This window comes from Giraffa tippelskirchi, chromosome 6 (assembly GCF_054371585.1).
Source record: "Giraffa tippelskirchi isolate mGirTip1 chromosome 6, T2T-mGirTip1v1.2.pri, whole genome shotgun sequence".
NCBI lineage: Eukaryota > Metazoa > Chordata > Mammalia > Artiodactyla > Giraffidae > Giraffa > Giraffa tippelskirchi.
Window position 1 is genome coordinate 81,526,569 of NC_137280.1, and position 24,664 is coordinate 81,551,232.

A 24,664-nucleotide genomic window follows, 5' to 3' on the forward strand; every position below is an offset into this window, starting at 1 on the left:
GCAAGAATACACAGAAGAACTGTACAAAAAAGATCTTAATGACCCAGATAATCACGATGGTGTGATCACTCACCTAGAGCCAGACATTCTGGAATGTGAAGTCAAGTGGGCCTTAGGAAGCATCACTATGGACAAAGCTAGTGGAGGTGATGGAATTCCAGTTGAGCTATTTCAAATCCTAAAAGATGACGCTGTGAAAGGGCTACACTCAATATGCCAGCAAACTTGGAAAACTCAGCAGTGGCCACAGGACTGGAAAAGGTCAGTTTTCATTCCAATCCCAAAGAAAGGCAATGCCAAAGAATGCTCAAACTACCACACAATTGCACTCATCTGACACACTAGTAAAATAATGCTCAAAATTCTCCAAGCCAGGCTTCAGCAATATGTGAACCATGAACTTCCAGATGTTCAAGCTGGTATTAGAAAAGGCAGAGGAACCAGAGATCAAACTGCCAACATCAGCTGGATCATCAAAAAAGCAAGAGAATTCCAGAAAAACATCTATTTCTGCTTTATTGACTATGCCAAAGCCTTGGACTGTGTGGATCACAACAAACTTAAAGAGATGGGAATACCAGACCACCTGACTTGCCTCTTGAGAAATCTGTATGCAGGTCAAGAAGCAACAGTCAGAACTGGACATGAAACTACAGACTGGTTCCAAATAGGGGAAGGAGTACGTCAAGGCTGTATATTGTCACCCTGCTGATTTACCTTATATGCAGAGTACATCATGAGAAACGCTGGGCAGGAGGAAGCACAAGCTGGAATCAAGATTGCCGGGAGAAATATCAATAACCCCGATATGCAGATACCACCTTTATGGCAGAAAGTAAAGAAGAACTATCTTTCAATTCATTAATGTGGTGTATTACATTGATTGATTTGCGGATGCTAAAGAAACCTTGCATTCCTGGGATAAAGCCCACTTGGTCATGATGTATGATCTTTTTAATATGATGTTGGATTTTGTTTGCTAGAATTTTATTAAGGATTTTTGCATCTATGTTCATCAGTGATATTGGCCTGTAGTTTTCTTTTTTTGTGGCATCTTTGTCTGGTTTTGGAATTAGGGTGATGGTGGCATCATAGAATGAGTTTGGAAGTTTACGATCTTCTGCAATTTTCTGGAAGAGTTTGAGTAGGATAGGTGTTAGCTCTTCTCTAAATTTTTGGTAGAATTCCGCTGTGAAGCCGTCTGATCCTGGGCTTTTGTTTGCTGGAAGATTTCTGATTACAGTTTCGATTTCCGTGCTTGTGATGGGTCTGTTAAGATCTTCTATTTCTTCCTGGTTCAGTTTTGGAAAGTTATACTTTTCTAAGAACTTGTCCATTTCTTCCAAGTTGTCCATTTTATTGGCATATAGCTGTTGGTAGTAGTCTCTTATGATCCTTTGTATTTCTGTGTAGTCTGTTGCGATCTCTCCATTTTCATTTCTAATTTTGTTGATCTGATTCTTCTCCCTTTGTTTCTTGATGAGTCTGGCTAATGGTTTGTCAATTTTGTTTATCTTCTTGAAAAACCAGCTTTTAGTTTTGTTGATTTTTGCTATGGTCTCTTTTGTTTATTTTGCATTTATTTCTGCTCTAATTTTTAAGATTTCTTTCCTTCTACTAACCCTGGGGTTCTTCATTTCTTCAGACATTTCTCCAGAGAAGACATACAGATGGCTAACAAACACATGAAAAGATGCTCAACATCACTCATTATTAGAGAAATGCAAATCAAAACCACAGTGAGGTACCATTTCACACCAGTCAGAATGGCTGCTATCCAAAAGTCTACAAGCAATAAATGCTGGAGAGGGTGTGGAGAAAAGGGAACCCTCTTACACTGTTGGTCGGAATGCAAACTAGTACAGCTACTATGGAGAACAGTGTGAAGATTCCTTAAAAAACTGGGAATAGAACTGCCATATGACCCAACAATCCCACTGCTGGGCATACACACCGAGGAAACAAGAATTGAAAGAGATGCATGTACCCCAATGTTCATTGCAGCACTGTTTACAATAGCCAGGACATGGAAGCAACCTAGATGTCCATCAGCAGATGAGTGGATAAGGAAGCTGTGGTACATATACACAATGGAATATTACTCAGCCATTAACAAGAATACATTTGAATCAGTTCTATTGAGGTGGATGAAACTGGAGCCCATTATACAGAGTGAAGTAAGCCAGAAAGAAAAACACCAATACAGTATACTAATGCATATATATGGAATTTGAAAGATGGTAACGATAACCCTATATGTGAGACAGAATAAGAGACACAGACGCATAGAACAGTCCTATGGACTCTGAGGGAGAAGGTGAGGGTGGGACGTTCTGAGAGAATAGCACTGAAACATGTATATTATCATATGTGAAACAAAACACCATTCCAGGTTCGATGCATGAGACAAATGCTCAGGGCTGGGGCAATGGGATGACCCAGAGGGATGGGATGGGGAGGGAGGTGGGAGGGGAGTTCAGGATGGGGAACACATGTAAACCCATGGCTGATTCATGTCAATGGCAAAAGCCACTATAATATTGTAAAGTAATTAGCCCCCAACTAGAATAAATAAATTTATTTTTTAAAAAAAGGAAAAAAAAAAAGAAGAACTAAAGAGTCTCTTGATGAAAGTGCAAGAGGAGAGTGAAAAAGTATTGATGGTTACATGTGTTTATCTATCCTCCCACTTTTGTGTTCTATTTTTTTCATTTTTTTATAATGTTTCTGGTGAGATTATTTAATTAAGGCAAATATATCAATTGGTCCTTTGTTGTTTCTGCATTTATGTTGTTTAAAAGTCTTTCACTATCCCATGGTCATCAAATAGTCTTTATTATCAGATAAAAGCTTGTTTTACCTTTCACACAGAGGTCTCTAACCTGCCTGGAGTTGGTTCTTTGTGTGGTAGGAGGTAGATTCCAATGTTATTTTATTTTTCCGTAAGGTTAATGGCCTTACCATCAATGATGAAAAGATCCTCCTTTCTCTACACTTCAGTGTGAGTTCACCATTCCATCCCTTTGGGTTATTTATCTGCGTTGAGACCCACTTGTCTAAATTGCTGTAACTTTTTTTTTTTTTTAAGTCTTGATTAGGTTGGAGCAAATGTCCTCATTTTGTTAAGACTCAATTGGTTCTCTTTGGCCGTTGCAATCAACTTGTCAATATTCTAACACCCAAAAGAACTGTGATTTGGCATTTAATGGGAAGTGAACGTCTCTGAGTCTTCCATAGATTTGTATACATTTATTTATATCTGTTTTCCTGCCTCTATGCAATGTTTAATATTAATACTTTCACAAAGTCCTCAAGACCTTTTATTAGACTTGAAATTAGTAACATGACCCATATACTGTTATTGTCATTCTTTTAAAATTTCATTTTCCAGTTGTTTGTTTCTGGTATATAGATAGAGAATTGTTTTCTGTATATTGTTTTTGTATGCAGTAATGTTTACCAATTCTCTTACTAAGTGTAGTAGTATTCAATGTTTCTAGATTTTCTAAATTGCTAATCATATCATCAGCATGTTTCATTTTTATTTTTCTAAGTTTTAATCTTTTCTTTTATTTCCCTCCTTAGTGTGTTATGAATGCAGCATCAAAGTGGTGACAACTGGCTTCCTTATCCTGTTCCCTACTTCAAAGGCAATGCCTTTAAGGTTTCACTTTATGTACGAGGATAGCCAGTTTTTCTCTATACTGCCAATTATTTAATAAAAGAAGAATTCTTATACTTTGGTAAGAATTTCATGGTAGGAATTAATGCTCAATTTTATCAAGTATTTCTCTTGGATATATGTAGCTATATTTTATTGAGTATTTTTATTCTCCATTTATTGGGGAAATCATATCATTTTTATTTTATTTTGTTGACATTAAGCTTTCCATCAAATTTTCTACTGATTCTTGTTTTAAACCAACCTTGTGCTCCTGGAATATGACTGTTGCTGTAGTGTATTTTCCTCTTAATAAACTGCTGAATTCAGTTTACTATTATTTTGCGGAAGATATTAGCCTTAATATCATCAGTAAATTAAACTGTGTTACTTCTTCATAATTACCTTGTCAGATTTTGGTATCAATGATATGTTCTCTATGTAAGATACATTAGAGAATGCATTCCATTTTTCAATACTACAGAAGAATCTCTGTGAACATGGAATAATTTCTTACCAGAAAACTCAGTACAATTTGACAATAGAGTAAGTTGGCTTACATATTCTGCTGTGAGAAGAGTGTTTATTATGGTTCCATTTATTTAAAATGTTGGGGCCTTTACAACTTGCTTGTTTTCCATTTTGTGAGTTTTGACATAGTTTCCTAGGAACTGATCAATTGCAATCTTCTCTATTTTCATGAATTTTGTACACACATTACAACAAAACATGGACTAGATTTTGCTACATCTGGGCTCAGGGGGTTTACTTACCCATGTGAAAATTGCTATCCCAGAATATCTAAAGATTTATAAGCCAAAATTCTGCCGTGAAATAGTTCCAAGCATTACTGTGTGGCCAAAATTTTCTCTTATTCTGGTTCAGTGAATTCCGCTATCTCTTGCTAACAGGAACTCTCAAGTGTTTTGGGTAAGAATCTGCCAGGAAAACCCCAGGGGAAAGATATCTTGTCCACCTCAGCCCCATAGATCAGGTAAAGCCCGAGTAATAGACACCCAGGACCACCAATGGAGTCTGAACACTTGTTGGGAAAATGTGACTAAGCATCATTACATGGAAAACAATGCATGGTATAAAAGAACTGCCTCTCTCCCTCCAGAATACACTCACTCATCCATGCTTTCTTGGCTCAACACTGGCAGTAAAGATGGAAGAATACAGGATAAGAGAATTGAGGAAATCAATTTAAAAAAAAAGAGCACCAGAATCTCTTGGCTATATGGCTGTCCAATTCTCATTGCACACTATGATAATTTGGTATCCCCAGAAAACTCACTTATATAGATGGAAAAATACATTCAGGTCCCAGGAAAAACAGAATCTTACCTGATGTCAGTCTTGCCAAACTGATGTACAGACAGCTACATCCCAAAGGCCTTAACTCCATACATACTTTCAAATTCGACTCAGCTTGTTCCCATCCTTATACCACCCACTCAATCTAGTTATACACTATCTCACATTTCAGCATGAAAAAGCACTACTTTGACCCATACCACTCTACATGCCAGGTGCTCCTCGAACACCACTGAGGAATACAGCAAAAGGACTGACACCCAGGATAAAAGACACCATATGACAGAAACAGAAAAATCAACACAAGGCCTGGAGGGTGACAGGAAAAGATTCTACAGGCTTTCTACCAGCCCTCTGTGCTGCAAAGCTCCCTCTGCCTATCACAGCAACAAGTAACATTCTCCCACTGACCTCCTGTATCTAGGAAAATGGAGGGAAGACCTCCCAGAAACCTCAAGTTTGATCATTCAAACTTTGCTCCTGAGAGAATGCGAAAGAAGATTGTCAGGGATACATCACACTGAAACAGCTGACCGAGAACTCGGATAAGGTGCCTGCTGAGGATGTGTGCTGGCTCTCAGGAAAAATGCATGGTGGGAGCAAAGCACACATCCCCAGGCCTGCCTCAGCCCCCAGACACTGGGGAGAGCCAGGGGCCCGACACCAGGAGAAACAAGAAGGTTCCGGGCAGCTGCTAAGACAGTGTGACTGAGCCCCACTGCCTGGCAACAGGGGGACAGAAATAACCTTTCTTCTTTCCACATGCACTCTCCCATCCATCCCTTCCAGGTCAAAATGGGTCTCCAGATGGGATACAGAAGACAGGGAGGCTGAAGAGATGAAGGTTCAAGGCATTCATGTCTGAAAGCCAGTCCCCTCACATCTGCACACAGGATAGCTCAGGATCCCCCTCAAGGACTGACCTGTGACGTCCAGATGGAAGGAGACCTTCTGGCCCCCGGCCTCGCAGCTGTACTCCCCAGCGTCCGCCTTGCCCGCCTGCTGCACCACCAGCTGCCGCCCACGGCCCGTGGCCTCCACACGCACTTTTGAGCTCGAACTCAGCTTCTTGCCATCCTTGTACCACGTCACCTCCGTCTGGGCCTGGGCCACCTCGCAGCTCAGCGTGGCACTCGCCCCCGCCATGGCCTGTACTTCACTGCGCGCCGGCTGCTCCTTGGCAAACACCACCGAGGGCTCTGGGGACAGAGGGATACACAGGGTCAGAGACCCCATCTCAGTCAGGAAGGTAGCCCCGGGCAAAGAAGACCTGGATAGGAAGCCAGGAGGTTCCATGTGGGGGTAGTGAAGCTGGAGACTTTTCCAGGCTCTGCAACAGCCCCGTGCCCTACAGAGGTCCTTCAGACATTCTCAGGAACAAGTGACACAGTCTATGCATTTCCCACAGGTCCATCTGTATGAGCTGGTCCCACACGGGAATGGTCATTGGAGAAGACATCTCCCTGTTTATGACATCTGCAGGATAACAAGGCAAGTGTCCCCAACCTTCCTACATGATGCCCCAGTCTTCTCCATACGATTATGCAGGGAACTTTTCACCTGCAGTCCATGGAGATGGCTTGGTGCCCTTGCCTGCTCTCAGCATTGTCAACTGGTAGCAATCTGGGAGGAGTACTTCCACTTCCCTGTGGCTTTCTTTGTCATTGTCTGAGGAATGAAGAAGTAAGTACCTTCTCCCTTAGAACTGGGTTCCCCATTACAGTTTTCTTCTTTCTAGTGAAACCATTCAAATCTTTTCTCCACTTACTAATAGTAGGCTCTCTGTTCTCAAGATTCACCTCTGGCCACTCTTTATCCATTTAAATACCAGAGAATGACACATAGGTAGGTTTTAAGGATGTTCCCAACTATGTGACTTGCATTTTCACCCTCTGATAGAGTCCTCTGTTAAATCAAAGTTTTTCCTTCCAAAAGTGTCAAATGTCCATTTCAAAGCCCCTTGAGTTTGCAGCATTTGTGTTTGTACTTAAGAAATCTTTCCTTACTTTAAGTCTTTAAAGAAATCATGTTATCATCCAAGGGAATTATGGGTTTTACCATTTACACTGAGGTTCTAACCCATCCTGAGTTGACTTTTGTGTGTGGTGTGAACTGCTGGTACAATTTAAGTTTTCAGAATGGTCAAACAGTGTAAGCACCATTTATGAAGACAGGACTCTTCTCAACTTTTCCAATAGACACCACAGTATCAAGTCGAAGGTGAGGGTGGGTAAACGGGTGGTGCAAAAATCCATTTATGCAAGGAACTATTTCTGAGCTCACTGTTCTGTCCCTCTGACGTGGTAACTACTCCTGCACTGGGATCGTCTTATCTTTAGAATTGTAGCTTTGTGACATCAGGTCCCAGTGAATGCTCCCACCATGCTCTCCTTCAAGAAAACAGTGCATTGCTGGCACCTGGCCTTTGGAATCTGCCTGTTATTCTTCCATCGGACCACTCAAAGAGAAATTTGGTTTCAATTCTGGTTGTTAATAAGCATCTTTGATTTTTTTTCTCTCAGTTTCTTATCTCTTTATTCCAAATTCTTACTGTCTCTCAAGAATCTTGAATAACTTCCCCACACACGGCCACTTAGCAACTTTTATCAGACCTGGAATTAGAAACATAATGTAATTGTGCTAGTCTAACTCTAACATAAAATTTCATTTTCCAGGTATTCTTTGCCAAGACATAGGCAAAGAAATGCTTTCTGTATAATTATTTTTTTACACACTAATCCTACTCAATAATCTTACACATTCTAATAATTTATCTTTGGGATTGTCTGAGTTGATCATCCTATCATTAGTAACTTCTACCCCGAGTTTTGTTTTTTTTTTCCCAAATTTGTTTGCCAATGATTTTATTCTCCTCTTTACCTGACTCGGTAGTCAGGGTGGCCTAAGTGTGCTGTCCTTCAGGTCAAAGATTTCCAGGTACCTTAGGTGGGATGTTGCTGTTGTTGCTGTTGTTAATGCTGTTGCAGGAATTTTATAATATTTTTTAAAAAGAACACTTTTATACTGTTTGCTAAGAATTTTATGACAGGAACTGATGCTCAATGTTATCAAACTTTTTGTCTCAATGTATGATATTCAAATTTAGTCAACCATTTGATACTGTACTCATGGAAATGATGATATCTTTTTTGCATCTTGTCTCTTTTTTTTAATATTCCCCAAAGTAATAAAAGTAAATTTATTTGCACTGTTTACAACAGCTAGGACATGGAAGCAATCTAGATGTCCACTGGCTGATGGATGGATAAGGAAGCTGTGATCGATCCATATATACAATGGAATATTACTCAGCTATAAAAAGGAATGCACTTCAGTCAGTTCTAACGAGGTGGATGAAACTGGATCCCATTATACAGAGTGAAGTAAGTCAGAAAGAGAAATACCAGTACAGTATATTAATGCATATATATGGAATTTAGAAAGATGATAACAATGATCCTATATGCAAGGCAGCAAAAGAGACACAGATGTAAAGAACAGACTTTTGGAGTCTATGGGAGAAGGTGAGGGTGGGGTGATTTGAGAGAATAGCATTGAAACATGTATATTACTATATATAAAATAGATGACCAGTGCGAGTTTGATACATGAAGCAGGGCACCCAAAGCTGGTGCTCTGGGACAGTCCAGAGGGATGGGGTAGGGACGTGGGTGGGAGGGGGATTCAGGATGGGGGACACGTGGGCACCCATGGCTGATTCATGTCAGTGCATGGCAAAAACCACTACAATATTGTAAAGTAAGTATCCTCCAATTAAAATTAATTAATTAATTTTAAAAAAAACTACAAAAAACAACAGTGCCAATAAACAGGAATTTGTCATAATTGTTAATCTGGGGCTAGTGCACCGTACTGATAAACCAAGGGTTTTAGCAATTGAGTTGCTGGCCTAGTTAACAAAGACTAAAATTGTTAATATAAATAAAACAAAAGCACTGAAGGTAAAAAAGTATTCTAAAAATGAGTCTTAGATAAACTTCAATTGATCTTCTTCTGATTAGACTTAATAAGCAGGTTTCTAGCATACTTTGAACTTATTAGAAAAAGAATAATGCAGAGTAGTTCTGCTTCTCCTTGTCCTCTTCATGAAAAACATTTTCCTTTTTGACAAAGACTGATTCTAATGGAAGAAAAATAAAAATAAGTCTGTCTCCAGCCATGTCTAGCTTTCTCTTTCAAGTATTTTCAAATTCCTTCTTTCAAGTGTATTCGGCACTTAAGTGCTTTGCCTTGTTCTCAACTGTGGTGTTCCTATCCATGATGGACCTCCTCCCACTATGTTGCTGGTTAGCAGTGAGGAGTTCAGCCCCTGTTCTCACTTACATTATGTTGTTCCCTCTACTTTGACTCAGCAAGTAGGGGTGGGAGAGGAATGGAAAATCTGCTTCCTACCTGTCTACCAAGCTTGGGTACATACCTTTACCAACACACGTTTGAGTCCTGAGCCCCCAAAACTCTGGGTTCATATATCTCTCCTTGAATACTTCTGTTCCTAGAGCTATCTTTGTCCAGGACTCTTGACCACTGTAATAGCCATTCACACCTCCTTTATTAATTGTTAATGAATCATGTCTTGTATTAAAACATTCGACAAATAGGTATTAAGCCTCTGTTTTGTACAAAGCACTGTTAGATGCTGGGGATACAAAGGAAGGGAATGGAAGATGTTAAGCTGGACATTTAAGGGGGAGAGACAGCTCTTAAAGGGCTAATTCTACAATTAGTATTCAATAATAATTTGTGATAAGTCTCCTGGGAAAGAGGCATATTACAAGGGGCCCACCTTAGTCTGAGGGTCAAAAAGTTTTTCATGAGGAGATGAGATGTGAGCTATGTTATTAAGCACAAGTTGAAGAGAAAAGGGGGTGGTGGTGGAGATCACTGCTGGCAGAGAACACAGTCTGTACAGGGGAAGGGGTGAGCTGGTTTTTTGGGGTGACTGAAAAAAAGCCACAGTGACTGAAGTTGGAGAAAAAGAGGGCAAGTGGGAGAAGATAAGGGTGGTGAGATTAGCAAGGGTGGAATGTGCCAGACATTGGCAGTCCTAACAACTGTAAGGATAACTGAAAAGATTTTCATCTGTTGGAGTGGGGATCAGCCAGAGAAATGGGGGTGTTTGACATTATCCATGTTGTACTTTCAGATGTTCATCCTGTCTGATGTACAGGGTGTTTGGAAGGATGATGGGTACAAAGCAGACATGAGGAATCCAGGTAGTATGTTGTTATGCATCTCAGGGAAGATGGTGGGGCCCTGGTATAGGACAGTTCAGGTAGAGAGCAAAATAAAAAGATGACGTTTAAAGCTAAGGTAAAACTGCCAGAAGTTAGCACTTAGTTAGTTAGATATGGGAAGAAGTTAAAAATGACCCCTAGGTTCCTGATCTACTAAGGACAGGGTGTGGAATGAGAATGAAGGAGGGCCTTAAGCCAGCAAAATGATGCCAAGAAAAAATATTCAGGTAGGTAGAAAGAAATCCAGCAGGACATGAGGTTGTAAAAGCTGATGAAAGGCTTATAACCAGAGCTTGAACATGTTCAACAAGCCATCACTACCCAATAATCTGACAGCAGGTTATAGAGCAGTAGAAAGGTCATGGGTAAGTCTGGGCATGCACAATATAGTGCACGTTAGGATCCTTCTTGCACAAGACAAAATGCTTTGCTTATAGTCAGCAACTCACCTCCAGAAACAGTCTTGAATCATACGTTGCAAGAAACAAAGGTTTTCAGCATAGAGGTCTTAAGCAATATTTAGGAAGAAAAAAATTTCCTAAAACACATAATGTCTTCAGAGGTGCAGTTCTAGGCACAGCTAACACAAATTTCATGATGTCGTAAGGGGTAGTTTGGTCTGTTAGAGGCGCCCCAATCACTTCATTCCAGACTGAGGCCTTTTACTTGTTCAGTCCAACCAGAAGGTTCACTGAGGTTGGTCTGGTTCTCATTAGGGTGTTATAAGTGTTTAGTTAGTTAGTTTTGGGCAAATGGAGGGATTACACTTCTCCACTCTCTTGCTTATATATGTGCAATCACTTACTGTTAAGCTTTCTACCTATTAACATGCTAACGTTAAAAAACAATGTGCAATTCTGGACTATGACTTTCGTCACTAGTCTCTAACAACAGATGCACCGGTGAACTCATTTTGCTAACATTTAATTTATGATTTTGGCCTTGATACTCGGAGTAGATTGGTCTGGAATTTCATTCTCCCTGCATTTCTAGTGCTATTCTGGCACTAATGTTATGTTCTGTATGTGAGGAGAGTTATAGAATGCATCTCATTCTTCTCTCTCTAGGACTATCTCCACAAGCATGCAATATCTGTTTCCGGGTATTTTGCATAGCGTACCAGAGAACTACAAGTGCTGAGAAGACTTTTCATTATTGCTCCTACTGATGACAAGTTATACAATCTTTAACTTCTATATTCTTTTTTCCATTTTCATGTAGTTTAGAAGCAAAAGGCAAAGGAGAAAAGGAAAGGATATACCCATTGGAATGCAGAGTTCCAGAGAATAGCAAAGACAGGGAAAGGATTCCTAAGTGAACAATGCAAAGAAAAAGAGGAAAACAATAGAATGGGGAAGACTAGAGATCTCTTCAAGAAAATTAGAGATATCAAGAGAACATTTCATGCAAAGATGGCCACAATAAAAGACAGAAACGGCACGGACCTAACTGAAGCAGAAGATATTAAGAAGTGGCAGGAATACACAGAAGAACTATACAAAAAAGGTATTAATGATCTGGACAATCCAATAGTGTGATCATTCATCTAGAGCCAGATACCTTGGAGTGTGAAGTCAAGTGGGCCTTAAGAAGCATTACTACTAATAAAGCTAGTAGAGGTGATGGAATTCCAGCTGAGCTATTTCAAATTCCAAAAGATGATGCTGTGAAAGTGCTGCACTCAATATACTACCAAATTTGGAAAACTCAGCCAAGGCCACAGGACTGGAAAAGGTCAGTTTTCATTTCAATCCCAAAGAAGGGCAATGCCAAAGAAAGTTCAAACTACCACACACTTGCACTCATTTCAAATGCTAGTAAAGTAATGTTCAAAATCCTTCAAGCTAGGCTCCAACAGCCCGTGAACTAAGAACTTTCAGATGTACAAGCTGGATTTAGAAAAAGCAGAGGAACCAGAGGTCAAACTGCCAACATCTGTTGGATCATAGAAAATGCAAGGAAACTCCAGAAAAAGTTCTACTGCTTCACTGCTAAAGTCTTTGACTGTGTGGATTGCAACAAACTGTGGAAAACTCTCAAAGAGATGGGAACACCAGACGACCTTACCTGCCTTCTGCAAAACCTGTATGCAGGTCAAGAATCAACAGTTAGAACAAGACAAGGAACAGTGTACTGGTTCCAAATTGGAAAAGGAGTATATCAAGGCTGTATATTATCACCCTGCTTGTTTAACTTATATGCAGAGTACATCACGCGAGATGCCAGGCTGGATGAAGCTCAAGCTGGAATCATGATCGCAGGGAGAAATATCAATAACCTTAGATACACATATGACTACACCCGAAACGCAGAAAGTGAAGAGCAACTAAAGAGCTTCTTGATGAAGGTGAAAGAGGAGAGTGAAAAAGCTGGCTTAAAACTGAACATTTACAAAATTAAGATCATGGCATCTGGTCCCATCAGTTCATGGCAAATAGATCAGGAAAAAATGGAAACAGTGACAGACTTTATTTTCTTGGGCTCCAAAATCACTGCAGACAGTGACTGTAGCCATGAAATTTTTTAAAAGATGCTTGCTCCTTGGAAGAAGAGCTATGACAAACGTAGACAGCATATCAGCATATTTAAAAGCAGACATTACTTTGCCAACAAAGTTCAGTCTAGTCAAAGCTATGGTTTTTCCAGAAGTCATGTATGGCTGTAAGAGTTGTACCATAAAGAAGGCTGAGCACCAAACAACTGATGCTTTTGAACTGTGGTGCTGGATAAGACTCTTGAGAGTCCCTTGGCAGCAAGGAGATTAAACAAGTAAATCCAAAAGAACTCAACTCTGAATATTCATTGGAAGGACTGATGCTCAAACTGAAGCTCCAATACTTTGGCCACCTGATGTGAAGTACTGACTCACTGGAAAACACCCTGATGCTGGGAAAGATTGAGAGCAGGAGGAGAAGGGGTCGACAGACGATGAGATGGTTGGATGACTCAATGGCCATCAATTTGAGCAAACTCCAGGAGGTAGTGCAAGACAGGGAAGCCAGGGGTACTGCAGTCCGTGGGGTCTCAAAGAGCTGGACATGACTGAACAACAACTATTTAGCCACATTTCTCAACTTTTCTGTGATTTTATCTTAGAATACACTCTAACATTCTCAAAAACAAAAAACATTCCAGAACAATGCATGCTGAGATCTGGGATATCTGTACACGTCCACAAATCATCCTACATTATTAGTACAGCCAAAACCTGTTAGGTGTTGGCACCTAGAAATCAAGGTAGGATGGCAGCCCAACTCTATTCAGCATGAATATTTCCTTGCCAAAAGAAGAATAATCTGATTTCTCAGACTGTCCTGTGTTCTAGGCACAAGGCAGAGACTCATTCACCATTAGGAAAATGCAATGAAATAAAGACTGCTTTGCCAGTCAGAGGCTAGTAGGACAGTAACTCCTCACCAGCAAAGCCTAGTGATGTGGCAGAAGCGACTTTTTCCTTTCAATTCCTAAATTCACCAGCATCACACCAAAGGGAATACAACCTGCAACATCCAAGCTGTTTGAAGACAAAGGCAAAATCATATTTTGCAATCTAAGATCACCCCAAATGGCACACGTAACGCTCTACCAATTATCCTTCCTTTCTTCCTTTTGCAAAGACCTGACAACATAACATGGGCCTAATCTGGCTACCTACAGACAACCAGAGCAGGAACAGGAAGGAAGGGCATCCCAGAAACCTCAAGTTTCATCATCCACACTTCATTCCCAAGAGAATTCCAAGTAGGACTGTGTGGTCAATATTTCTCCTAAACTGGGATCCATCAAACTGAAACACTTCTGACCAACCGAGAACAGCAAGAGGTACTGGATGAAGGCCTATGCTAGCTCTCAGGAAAGAGATGATGGGAGGAAGGTCAGTTATTCCCAGGCCTACCTCAGCCCCCGAGCATCAGGGAGAGGCAGGGTCTCAACACCAGAAACAACAGGCAGATTATGAGCAGGTGCTAAGAAAGTGTGACTTAACTTTACTGCCTGAAAACACATGGACCAAAAACACTCCTCTTCTCTCCGTGGACACCCTCCCCATTCACGCTCCCCAGGGTCAAAATGGGTACCAAGATGGGACATAGGAGACTGGGAGGCATGAAGAGACGAAGGATCCAGGCAAGGGCACATACATCTGGTGAGGCAGGAAGCCAGTCCCCTCATCACCTGCACACAGGCTAGCTCAGCATCCCCCTCAAGGACTGACCTGTGACGTCCAGGTGGAAGGAGACCTTCTGGCCCCTGGCCTCGCAGCTGTACTCCCCGGCGTCCGCCTTGCCCACCTGCTGCACCACCAGCCGTCGCCCACGGCCCTTGGCCTCCACACGCACTTTCGAGCTTGAACTCAGCTTCTTGCCATCCTTGTACCACGTCACCTCCGTCTGGGCCTGGGCCACCTCGCAGCTCAGCGTGGCACTCGCCCCCGCCATGGCCTGAACTTCACTGCGCACCGGCTGCTCCTTGGCAAACACCACCGAGGGCTCTGGGGACACAGGGATACACAGGGTCAGAGACCCCATCTCAGTCAGGAAGGCAGCCCCGGGCAAAGAAGACCTGGATGGGAAGATGGGACTTGGGGTGGTGGGAAGGGGCAGTGGAGCTGGAGACATCTCAGGCTCTGCACTGGCCCTGTGCTCTGCAGAGGTCCGCCCGCCTTTCTCAGCAGCAAGTGACATGATTTATGCATTCTCCCATAGGTCCCTGGGAGCAGGTCCAAGGTACAGGACAAATGGAACAGACTTGTCCCCTGCTCATGACAACTGCGAGGTCTCGAGGCAAATGTTCCCCATCCTTCCTCAACGGTGTCCCAGTCTTTCCCATACTGTTTAACAGCAGGGAACTTTTCATCTGTAGTCTATGGAGATGGCTGAGGCTTGCTGTCCTTGTCCACTCTTAGTATTGTCAACTGATGGCAATCTGGGGGAGTGTGTGCACCTCCCTGTGGCTTTCTTCATCATTGTCTGAGGAATGAATAAACTGAGCACCTTTCCCTTTAGGACTGGGCTCGCCATTACTGTTTTCTTCTTCCTGGTGACACTAGTCAAATCTTTTGCCCACTTATCAATAGTAGGCTCAATCTTTTCTTGATTCAACTCTGGCCATTCTTCAAACATTTAAATACTAGAGGATCATAAACAGGTAGATTTTAAGGATATTCCCAACTGTGTGACTGCCACTTTCACTCTCAGATCCAGTCCTCTGATATACCAACCTTTCTCCTTCCAATGGTGTCACAAGGCCCATTTCTGCCCTTTGAGCTTAGAGCATTTGTGTTCTATTTAAGAAATATTTCCTTACCTTAAGTTTTTAAAGAAACCACTTTCTCATCTGAGGTTTTTTATACCCTGAGGTTTCTAACCCAACATGAGTTGACTTCTATGTGTGGCATGAATTGCTAGGACATTTTAAGTTTTCCATGTGGCTCACTGGTTCAGCAACTATTTTTGACTACAGCATCCTTCCTTGACTTCTCAAATAGACAACACAATAACAAACGGAAGATAAAGAAGATCTGAGGGATGGTGGGTGCAGGAATCCTTTTATGCAAAAACTGTTTCTGAGCTCACTATTCTGTTCCTCTGACGTGATAACTATCCTACACTGGGATCCCATTATCTTGAAAAAACTGTAGCCTTACAATAATTCCTGACTCCAGGTCCCAGTAAATGCTCCCATTGTGATTTTCTGCAAGAAAACAACATATTGGCAATACCTTGCCTTTGATCTGCCTGTTATTCTTCCATCTACCACCCAAAAAAGAAATTGGTTTTCGATTTTGATTGTTAATAAGCATCTTTGATTTTTCCCTCAAATTTCTATCCACATACTGCAACCTCTGACTATGTTTCAAGAATCTTGAATACTGTCCCCCACACAGCCTCTGAGTAATTTTTATCAGATCTGGAATTAGAAACATGATACAATTTTGCCAGTCTAGGTATTTCACACAAATTTCATTTTGCAAGCATTCCTTGCCAGGACTTAGACATAGAAATAATTTCTGCATATTGATTTTTTTAACACACTAATCTTACTCAAGAATTGGATGCAATCTAATCATTTATCTCTGGGATTGTTTGAGTTGATCATTCCATCATCAGCAAATTCTACCTTTAGTTTTTCAGTGATTTTATTCTTCTCTTTACTCAACGCAGAGGTTAGAGTTGGCCTGAGTGCTGTCCCTCATGTCAAAGATCTCCTGGTACACCTTAAGTGGGATGCTGTTGTTGGGCTTGTTCTTGTTTTTGCAGGAGTGTGATAACATTAAAAAGAACTCTTTAATATAGTTTCCTAAGAATTTTATGGCACAAACTGATGCTCAATCTTATCAAACATTTTGTCCCAATGTATGACCTTCAAGTTCAATCAACTATTTGATTTTGTACTCATGGAGATGATCACATCTTTCTGCATTCAATCCAATGTCAAGCTTTCCACCTATCAACGATACCAACATTGACACCACGTGCAATCCTGAGCTATGACTTTCACCATTCACCACTCATGGATACATGGCTGAGTTCTTTTTATTAACATTTAATATGTGATTTTGACCTTGACACTCACAGTAAATTTTCTGGAATTTCATTCTCCCTGCCTTTCTAGTGCGATTTTGGTATCAACGCTATATTCTGGACATGAAGGAGTTATGGAGGATATCTCATTCTCCCCTCTCTAGGACCATCTCCATAAGCATGAAATAACAATTTCCCAAATATTTTGCATACCTTACTAGAAAACTACAGGGCTGAGAAGATTTTTCATCACTGGTGCTAATGATTCACAAGTCACACACTCTTTAAATTTATTCTGTCTTCATGTGTCCAATTATCACATAATCTCCTAGGATTTAGCCGTACATCACAATTTTTCAAAGGTTTTACCATAAAATACTTTCTAATGTGCTCCAAAAAAGCCACATTCTAAGAGATGCATGGTGGGACCTGGGGTATATACACACCCACACATCCTGCTACACTGGCATGGTCTCAAACTCTCATATGCTGGCACCTAGGAGTCAATGTGGCATGGTAGCCACCCCTATTCAGTATGAAGACTCTCTTCCCAGAAAAAGCATAACCTGATTTCTTAGACTGCCTGACATTTCAGCCACGAGAAAGAGACATTCGATGACCACAAGGAAAATGCAAGGAAATAAAGGCTGCTTTGCCAGTCAGAGGCTGCTAGGACAGTAACTGCTTATTAGCAACACCTACTGATGTGGCAGAAGAGATTTTTTCCTTTCCATTTCTAAATTCATCAACTGATGCCAAGCAGAATACTGGCCTGCAACATACAAACTTGTTCGAAGACAAACACAAAATCATATCTGATCTAAGAAGATCACTCTAAATAGCACAGGTGACTATCAATAATCTTTTCTTTCCTCCCTTTGTAAGGCATGCCTGCATGCAAAGTCGCTTCAGGTGTGTCCAACTTTTTGTGATCCCATGGACTGTAGCCCATCAGACTCCTTTGTCCATGGGATTCTCCAGACAAGAATACTGGAGTGAGTTGCCATGCCCTCCTCCAGGGGATCTTCCCAACCCAGGGATCAAACCCACATCTCCTGTGGCTCCTACATTGCAGGCAGATTCTTTACCGCTGAGCCACCAGGGAAGCCCCACTCTGTAAGGACCTGACAACAAAACATGGTTGTTGTTTTTTCTTGCAACATACAGGCTACTGGAGCTTCTATATCCAGAGAAAGGAAGAAGTGGCATCCGAGAAACCTCAAATTCAATCATCCGAAGTTCACTCCTGCAAGAATCCCAAGTAGGATTGTGTAGCCAGTATTTCCCCTAATCTGGAATCCATCAAATTGAAACACCCAAGAACTTGCATGAGGTACCAGATGAGGGCATGTGCTAGCTCTCAGGAAAGACAGATGATGGGAGGAAAGTCTTATACTCCCAGGTCTACCTCAGCCCCCAAGCATCAGGGAGAGTCAGAGTCCCGACACCAAGAACACAAGGAAGGTTGTGGGAAGGTACTAAGACAGTGTGACTGAGTCTCCCTGCCTCCAAAGAGGTGGACAGAAATGGCCCTTCTTCACTGAAGGTGCATCCTGCCCATCCACCCTTCCTCAGGGGCAAGATGATACGAAGATGAGACATAGAGATGTGAAGAAATAAAGGCTACAGGTGAGTACACACATCTGTTAAGACGAAAAGCCATCCCTTCATCCTCTGCACATAGGCTAGCTCAGCATCCTCCTCAAGGACTGACCTGTGACGTCCAGGTGGAAGGAGACCTTCTGGCCCCCGGCCTCGCAGCTGTACTCCCCGGCGTCCGCCTTGCCCACCTGCTGCACCACCAGCCGCCGCCCACGGCCCGTGGCCTCCACACGCACTTTTGAGCTTGAACTCAGCTTCTTGCCATCCTTGTACCACGTCACCCCCGTCTGGGCTTGGGCCACCTCGCAGCTCAGCGTGGCACTCGCCCCCGCCATGGCCTGCACTTCACTGCATGCCGGCTGCTCCTTGGCAAACACCACCGAGGGCTCTGGGGACAGAGGGATACATGGGGTCAGAGATCCCATCTCAGTCAGGAAGGCAGCCCCGGGCAAAGAAGACCTAGATGGGGAGCCAAGGAGGAGGTGTGTGTGGTGGCAGTGGAGTCGAAAACTTTTCTGGGCCCTGCACCAGCCCTGTGCTCTGCAGAGGTCTCTGCCTTTCTCAGCAAAAGTCACACAGTTTATGCATTCTCCTCTGAGTCCATGTGAGCTGGTCCAGCTGGCAGGGTGGCCGCTGGAAAATACTTCTCCCGTGCTCATGGCATCTGCAGGGTCACGAGGCAAGTGTCCCCGAACCTTGCTCGATGGTGCCCTAGTCTTCTCCATTTATGCAGGAACTTTTCACCTGCAGTCCATGGAGATGGCTGAGGCTCGGTGCCCTTGCCGACTGTTAACTATTGTCAGCTGGCGGCAATCTGGGAGGAGTGCTTCCACCCCTTTCCGTGGCTTTCTTTGTCATTGAGCAATAAAGAAGCTGAGTACCTTTCCTCTTAGCACTGGGCTCACCATTGCTATTTTCTTCTTCACGGTGACACAATTCAAATCTTTTGCCCACCTACAAATAGTAGACTCTTTTTTTCAATTCAACTCTGGCCACTCTTTATACCTTTATGTACCAGGGAATGACACATACGTAGGATTTAAGGATATTTCCAACTGTGTGACTGGCATTTTCACTCTCAGATCCAGTCCTTTGATAAATCAAAGATTTTCCTTCCAACAGTTTCACAATGTCCATTTCAGCTCTTTTGGGCATAGATCATTTGTGTTCCATTTAAGAAATGTCTCCTTACGTTGTGTTTAAAGAAACCACATTATTATCTGAGGGTTTTTTGGGGGGTTTGCCTCTTACCCTGAGTTTTCTAACCCACTCTGAGCTGACTTCTGTGTGTGGTGTGAACTGCAATTTAATTTTCCGTATGGTTCAGTGGTCCAACACCATTTATTAGACAACATCCTTCCTTGAGTTCTCCAATAGACAACACAGTAACAATGGAAAGGTGTAGGGGGATGGGTGGTGCAGGAAGCCATTTATGCAAGGAACTGTTTCTGAGCTCACCATTTGGTTCCTCTGATGTGGAAACTATGACTGCACTGGGATCCCCTTATCTCGAAAACTACAGCTTTAGGATAATTCCTGATACATGAGAACCAGTCAGGCTGGTCCCCCCCAGAGCAGGGATCACGCGCCCACACACATGTGGCCTTGCAGCCGTGTGCAGAGCTGGCATGCATGGGTGTGTCTGCTTCTGCAGCCAAGAGTGTCCCAAGCAGGAGCCTGCTTTTGTAGACAGCTCTGGGGTTTCAGAGGGCTTCCCTGTGGCACTAGTGGTAAAAAGTCTACCTGCCAATGCATGAAACATAAGAAATGCAGGTTTGATCCCTGGGTGGGGAAGATTCCCTGGAGGGGGAAATGGCAACCCACTCCAGTATTCTTGCCTGGAGAATCCCATGGACAGAGAAGATTGCCTGGTAAGCTATAGTCCACAGGGTTGCAAAGAGTCTGACATTACTAAAACGACTTTAGCATAACAGGTCCCAGTAAATGTCCCCACCATGCTTTTCTTCAAGAAAACAGTGTATTGGCTGTACCTTTCCTTTGAAATCGGCCTATTATTCTTCCATCAGACCACCCAAAAAAGAAAATTCTATTTTGATTGTTAATAAACATCTTTGACTTTTTTCCTCAGATTTCTCCATCTAATGCAACTGCCCACTGTCTCTCAAGAATCTTGAATATAATTTCTCCACACACAGCCTGTTGGTGACTTTGAACAGACCTGGAATTAAAAACATGATACAACTGTCCTAATCCAACTCTTAACACAAATTTCATTCTTCAAGCATTCCTAACCAGGACTTAGATGTAGGAATTATTTCAGTATGTATGCTAATTTTTTTCCTCAAGAATCACTCACAGTCTAATAATTTATCTTCAGATTTTCTGAGTTGATAATCACATCATCAGCAAATTTCACCTTTAGTTTTTCAAAATCATCTGCTGGTGATTTTATTCTCCTCTTTACTGGACTCAGGGGTTGCAGTTGCCTCCGTGTATTACCCCTCACTCAAAGATTTGCAGGTAAACCTTAAGCGGGATGATCTTATCACTGTTGTTCTTTTTACAGGAATTTTGTTATGTTAAAAGAAAAAATATCTTATACAGTTTCCCAAATATTTTATGGCAGGGACAGATGCTTGATGTTATCAAATATTTTGTCTTGATGTATGATGCTTGAATTTAATTAACCATTTGATTCTGTACTCATGGAGATAATCACATTTAGGATCTTCATGGAACAAGGATCAAACCACTGTCCCTGGCATTGGCATTCTGGACCACCAGGGAAGTCCTTGCACTCTACTTCTTAATATCAAGCTTTCTATCTATTAATATATCCAATGTTAAGCCCATTGTGCAACTGTAGACAACGACTTTTATCACAGATCCCTACTCCTGGATACACTGATTAATTCATTTTGCTAACAAATATTATGATTTTTTATTTTGGCCTTGATATTCGCAGTAGATTGGTCTGGAATTTGATTCTCCCTGCCGTTTCTGGGTCATTTTGGTATCGATGCTATGTTTTGTATATGAAGAAAGTTACAGAGTCTATCTCCTTTTTCTCTCTCTAGGATCATCTCCACAAGCACAGAATAACAATTTTCCAGGACATTTTGTACAGTGTACCAGAGAACTGGTTTCCCTGGTGGCTGGGCAATAAAGAATCTGCCTGCAATGCAGGAGATGCAAGTTCGATCCCTGGGCCAGGAAGATCTCCTAGAGAAGGAAACGGCAATCCACTCTAGTATTCTTACCTGGGAAATCCCATGGACAGAGGAGTGGGGCGGACTACAGTCCACAGGGTCACAAAAGAGTTAGACATGACTTGCAAATAAACAACAACAAAAACAACCAGAGAAGTCCAGGGCTGAGAAGACTTTTCATTACTGGTCCTACTGATTGACACGTCTTACAACACTTTGACTTCTCTCTGTCTTCTTGTGTTCATAGAGCTTACAATGATTTAGACACATTTCACAAGTTTTTAAAAGTTTTACTTTCAAATACTCTCTAATGCTCTCCAAAAACCACATTCTATATAGATGAACTGTGGGATCTGAGGTATCTATTCAAACCCACAAATCATTCTATATTGGCACAGTCTCAAATTACGTGTCAGCACCTAGGAGGAAATGTGTAATGGCAGCCCATCCCTCTTTGGCACGAGACTCTCTTCCTGGAAGAAGAATAAGTGATTCTAAGATCAGCCTAAATAGCACAGATGACTCTCTACCAATCAGCCTTTTTTCTTCCCTTTGAAAAGATGTGACAACAAACATGGGCCTATTTCCTGCTACCTCTAGGCAACTGGAGCTTCTATATCCAGGAAAAGGAAGGAAAGGCCTCCCAGAAATCTCAAATTTCATCATCCAAAGTTCACCCCTAAGAGAATTCCAAGTAGGATTGTATGGCCAATATTTCTCATGATCAGGGATCCACCGAATTGAAACACCTCTTGACAGCTGAGAACTGGCATGAGGTGCAACATGAGGGAATGTGCTGGGTATTAAGGAGAGACTTACAATGGGAGTAAAGTCACATATCTCCAGGTCTACCTCAGCCCCCAAGCCCAAAGAGATGCAGGGTCTCAACACCAGGAGTAACCGGCAGGTTCTGGGCAGGTTCTGGGACAGTGTGACTGAGCCTCACTGCCAGGAAAAGATGTGGGCAGAAACAGCCCCTCTTTGTTGCATGCACACCTTTCCCAATCACCCTCCCCCAGGGACTGAGATGGGACATGGAAGACAGGCAGGCTTGAAGAGATGAAGGTTACAAGCAAGTGCACACAAGTTTGGGGAGGCAGGTAGCCAGTCCTCTGATCATTTGCATGGGCTAGCTCAGCATCCTCCTCAAGGACTGACCTGTGACGTCCAGGTGGAAGGAGACCTTCTGGCCCCCGGCCTCGCAGCTGTACTCCCCGGCGTCTGCCTTGCCCGCCTGCTGCACCACCAGCCGCCGCCCACGGCCCGTGGCCTCCACACGCACTTTCGAGCTCGAACTCAGCTTCTTGCCATCCTTGTACCACGTCACCTCCGTCTGGGCCTGGGCCACCTCGCAGCTCAGCGTGGCACTCGCCCCCGCCATGGCTTGCACTTCACTGCATGCCGGCTGCTCCTTGGCAAACACCACCGAGGGCTCTGGGGACAGAGAGATACATGGGGTCAGAGACACCATCTAAGTCAGGAAGGCAGCCCCAGGCAAAGAAGACCTGGATGGGGAGGTGGTAGGGGGCAGTTGGGAAAGGGGATGGTGGAGCTGAAGACTTCTCCAGGCTCTGCAACAGACCTGTGCCCTGCAGAGGTCCCCCTGCCTTTCTCAGCAACAGGGACACAATTTATGCATTCTCTCATGGGTACCTGGGAGTACATCTTGGGGTGGGCGGTCATTGGAACAGATTTGTCCCCTGCTCATGACATCTGTAAGGTCTCGAGACAACTGTTCCCCAACATTCCTAGATGGCGCCCCAGTCTTCTCCATACTATTATGCAGGAACTTTTCACCTGCAGTCCATGGAGATGGCTGAGGCTCGGTGCCCTTGCCTACCCTTAGTATTGTCAGCTGGTGACAATCTGGGGGAGTGCTTGCACCTCCCCATGGCTTTCTTTGTCATTGTCTGAGGAATGAAGAAGTGTAGCACCTTCCCCTTAGGACTGGGTTCATCATTCTTGTTTTTTTCTCATTGGTGACACTATTCAAATCCTTTGCCCACTTACCAATAGGTTCTCTCTTCTCTCAATTCACATCTGGCCACTCTTTGTCAATTTAAATACCAGAGAATTTAAAGATATTCTCAATTGTGTGACTGGTATTTTCAGTCTGATCCAGTTCTCTGATAGTTTTTCCTCCAATAGTGTCACAATAGCCATTTAATCCCTTTAAGTGTAGAGCATAAGAAATCTTTTTACCTTAAGTCTTGAAGAAACCACATTAGCATCTGTGGATTTTGGGGTTTTATCTTTAACACTGAGGTGTCTAACCCACCTCAAGTTGACTTATGAGTGTGGTGTGAACTGCTAGTACAAGTTAATTTTTCTGTATGGTGCAGTGGTCCACCCACCATATTTTGAGGACCACATCCTTCCCCTAGTTCTTAATAGACAACACAGTAACAAATGCAAGATGTGGAGGGTCAGTAGGAATGGGTGATGCAAGATTCCACTTCTGCAAGAACTGTTTCTGAGTTCACTATTCTGTTCCTTGGATGTGGTAACCATCCCAGCACTGGGATCCCCTTATCTAGAAAACTGTAGCCTTGTAATAATTTTTGACATCGGGTAACAGTAAATGCGCCTACCATGCTCTTTTTCATGAAAATGATGTACTGGCTTTATCTCGCCTTTGCAATCTGCCTGTCATTCTTCCATCAGACCACTCGAAAAACAAATTTTCTTCCATTTTGATTGTTAATAAACATCTTTTGATTTTTTTCCCCCGTTGGATTTCTATCCATCTCTTGCAACCTTTAACTGTCTCTCAAGAATCCAGAATAATTCCCCCCACACAGCCTCTTGGCAACACTGATCAGACCTGGAATTAGAACATGATACAACTGAGCTAGTATAACTCTTTCACACAAATTTCATTTTCCAAGCACACCTTGCCAGGACTTAGACATAGAAATGTTTTTTCCATGTTAATTTTTTACACACTAATCCTATGCAAGAATCATATGCATTCTAATAGTTTATCTTTAGGATGGTCTGAGTTGATCATCCTATTATCAGCAAATCCACCTTCAGTTTTTTGAAACCATGACTAGTGGAATAGCAGTTTCCAGATATTTTGTATAGTGTACCAGAGAACTACAGGGCTGAGAAGATTTTCACCAGTGGTCCTACTGA

The 24,664-nt window shown here is 42.5% G+C and overlaps 1 protein-coding gene and 1 long non-coding RNA gene across 4 annotated transcripts in view; one reads left to right on the forward strand and one right to left on the reverse strand.

Annotated features, from left to right (window-relative positions):
* Positions 1-24,664, reverse strand: part of OBSCN (obscurin, cytoskeletal calmodulin and titin-interacting RhoGEF) — a 237,167-nt gene that overhangs the window by 121,141 nt on the left and 91,362 nt on the right. For both annotated transcript variants that reach the window (XM_081497755.1, XM_081497754.1), the window contains exons 16-19: positions 22,685-22,960; positions 18,469-18,744; positions 14,447-14,722; positions 5,902-6,177 (exon numbers count right to left, since the gene is read on the reverse strand). In XM_081497755.1, the coding sequence (XP_081353881.1) occupies positions 5,902-6,177; positions 14,447-14,722; positions 18,469-18,744; positions 22,685-22,960 (1,104 nt within the window). The remainder of the gene's footprint in view (positions 1-5,901; positions 6,178-14,446; positions 14,723-18,468; positions 18,745-22,684; positions 22,961-24,664) is intronic.
* Positions 7,366-11,567, forward strand: LOC145509285 (uncharacterized). Of its 2 annotated transcripts, none has more exons than XR_014055981.1 (3): positions 7,366-7,464; positions 8,200-8,361; positions 11,455-11,567. It is a non-coding gene; the product is annotated as an uncharacterized LOC145509285 (long non-coding RNA). The 2 variants fall into 2 exon arrangements; XR_014055982.1 differs by having other exon boundaries at positions 7,382-7,915.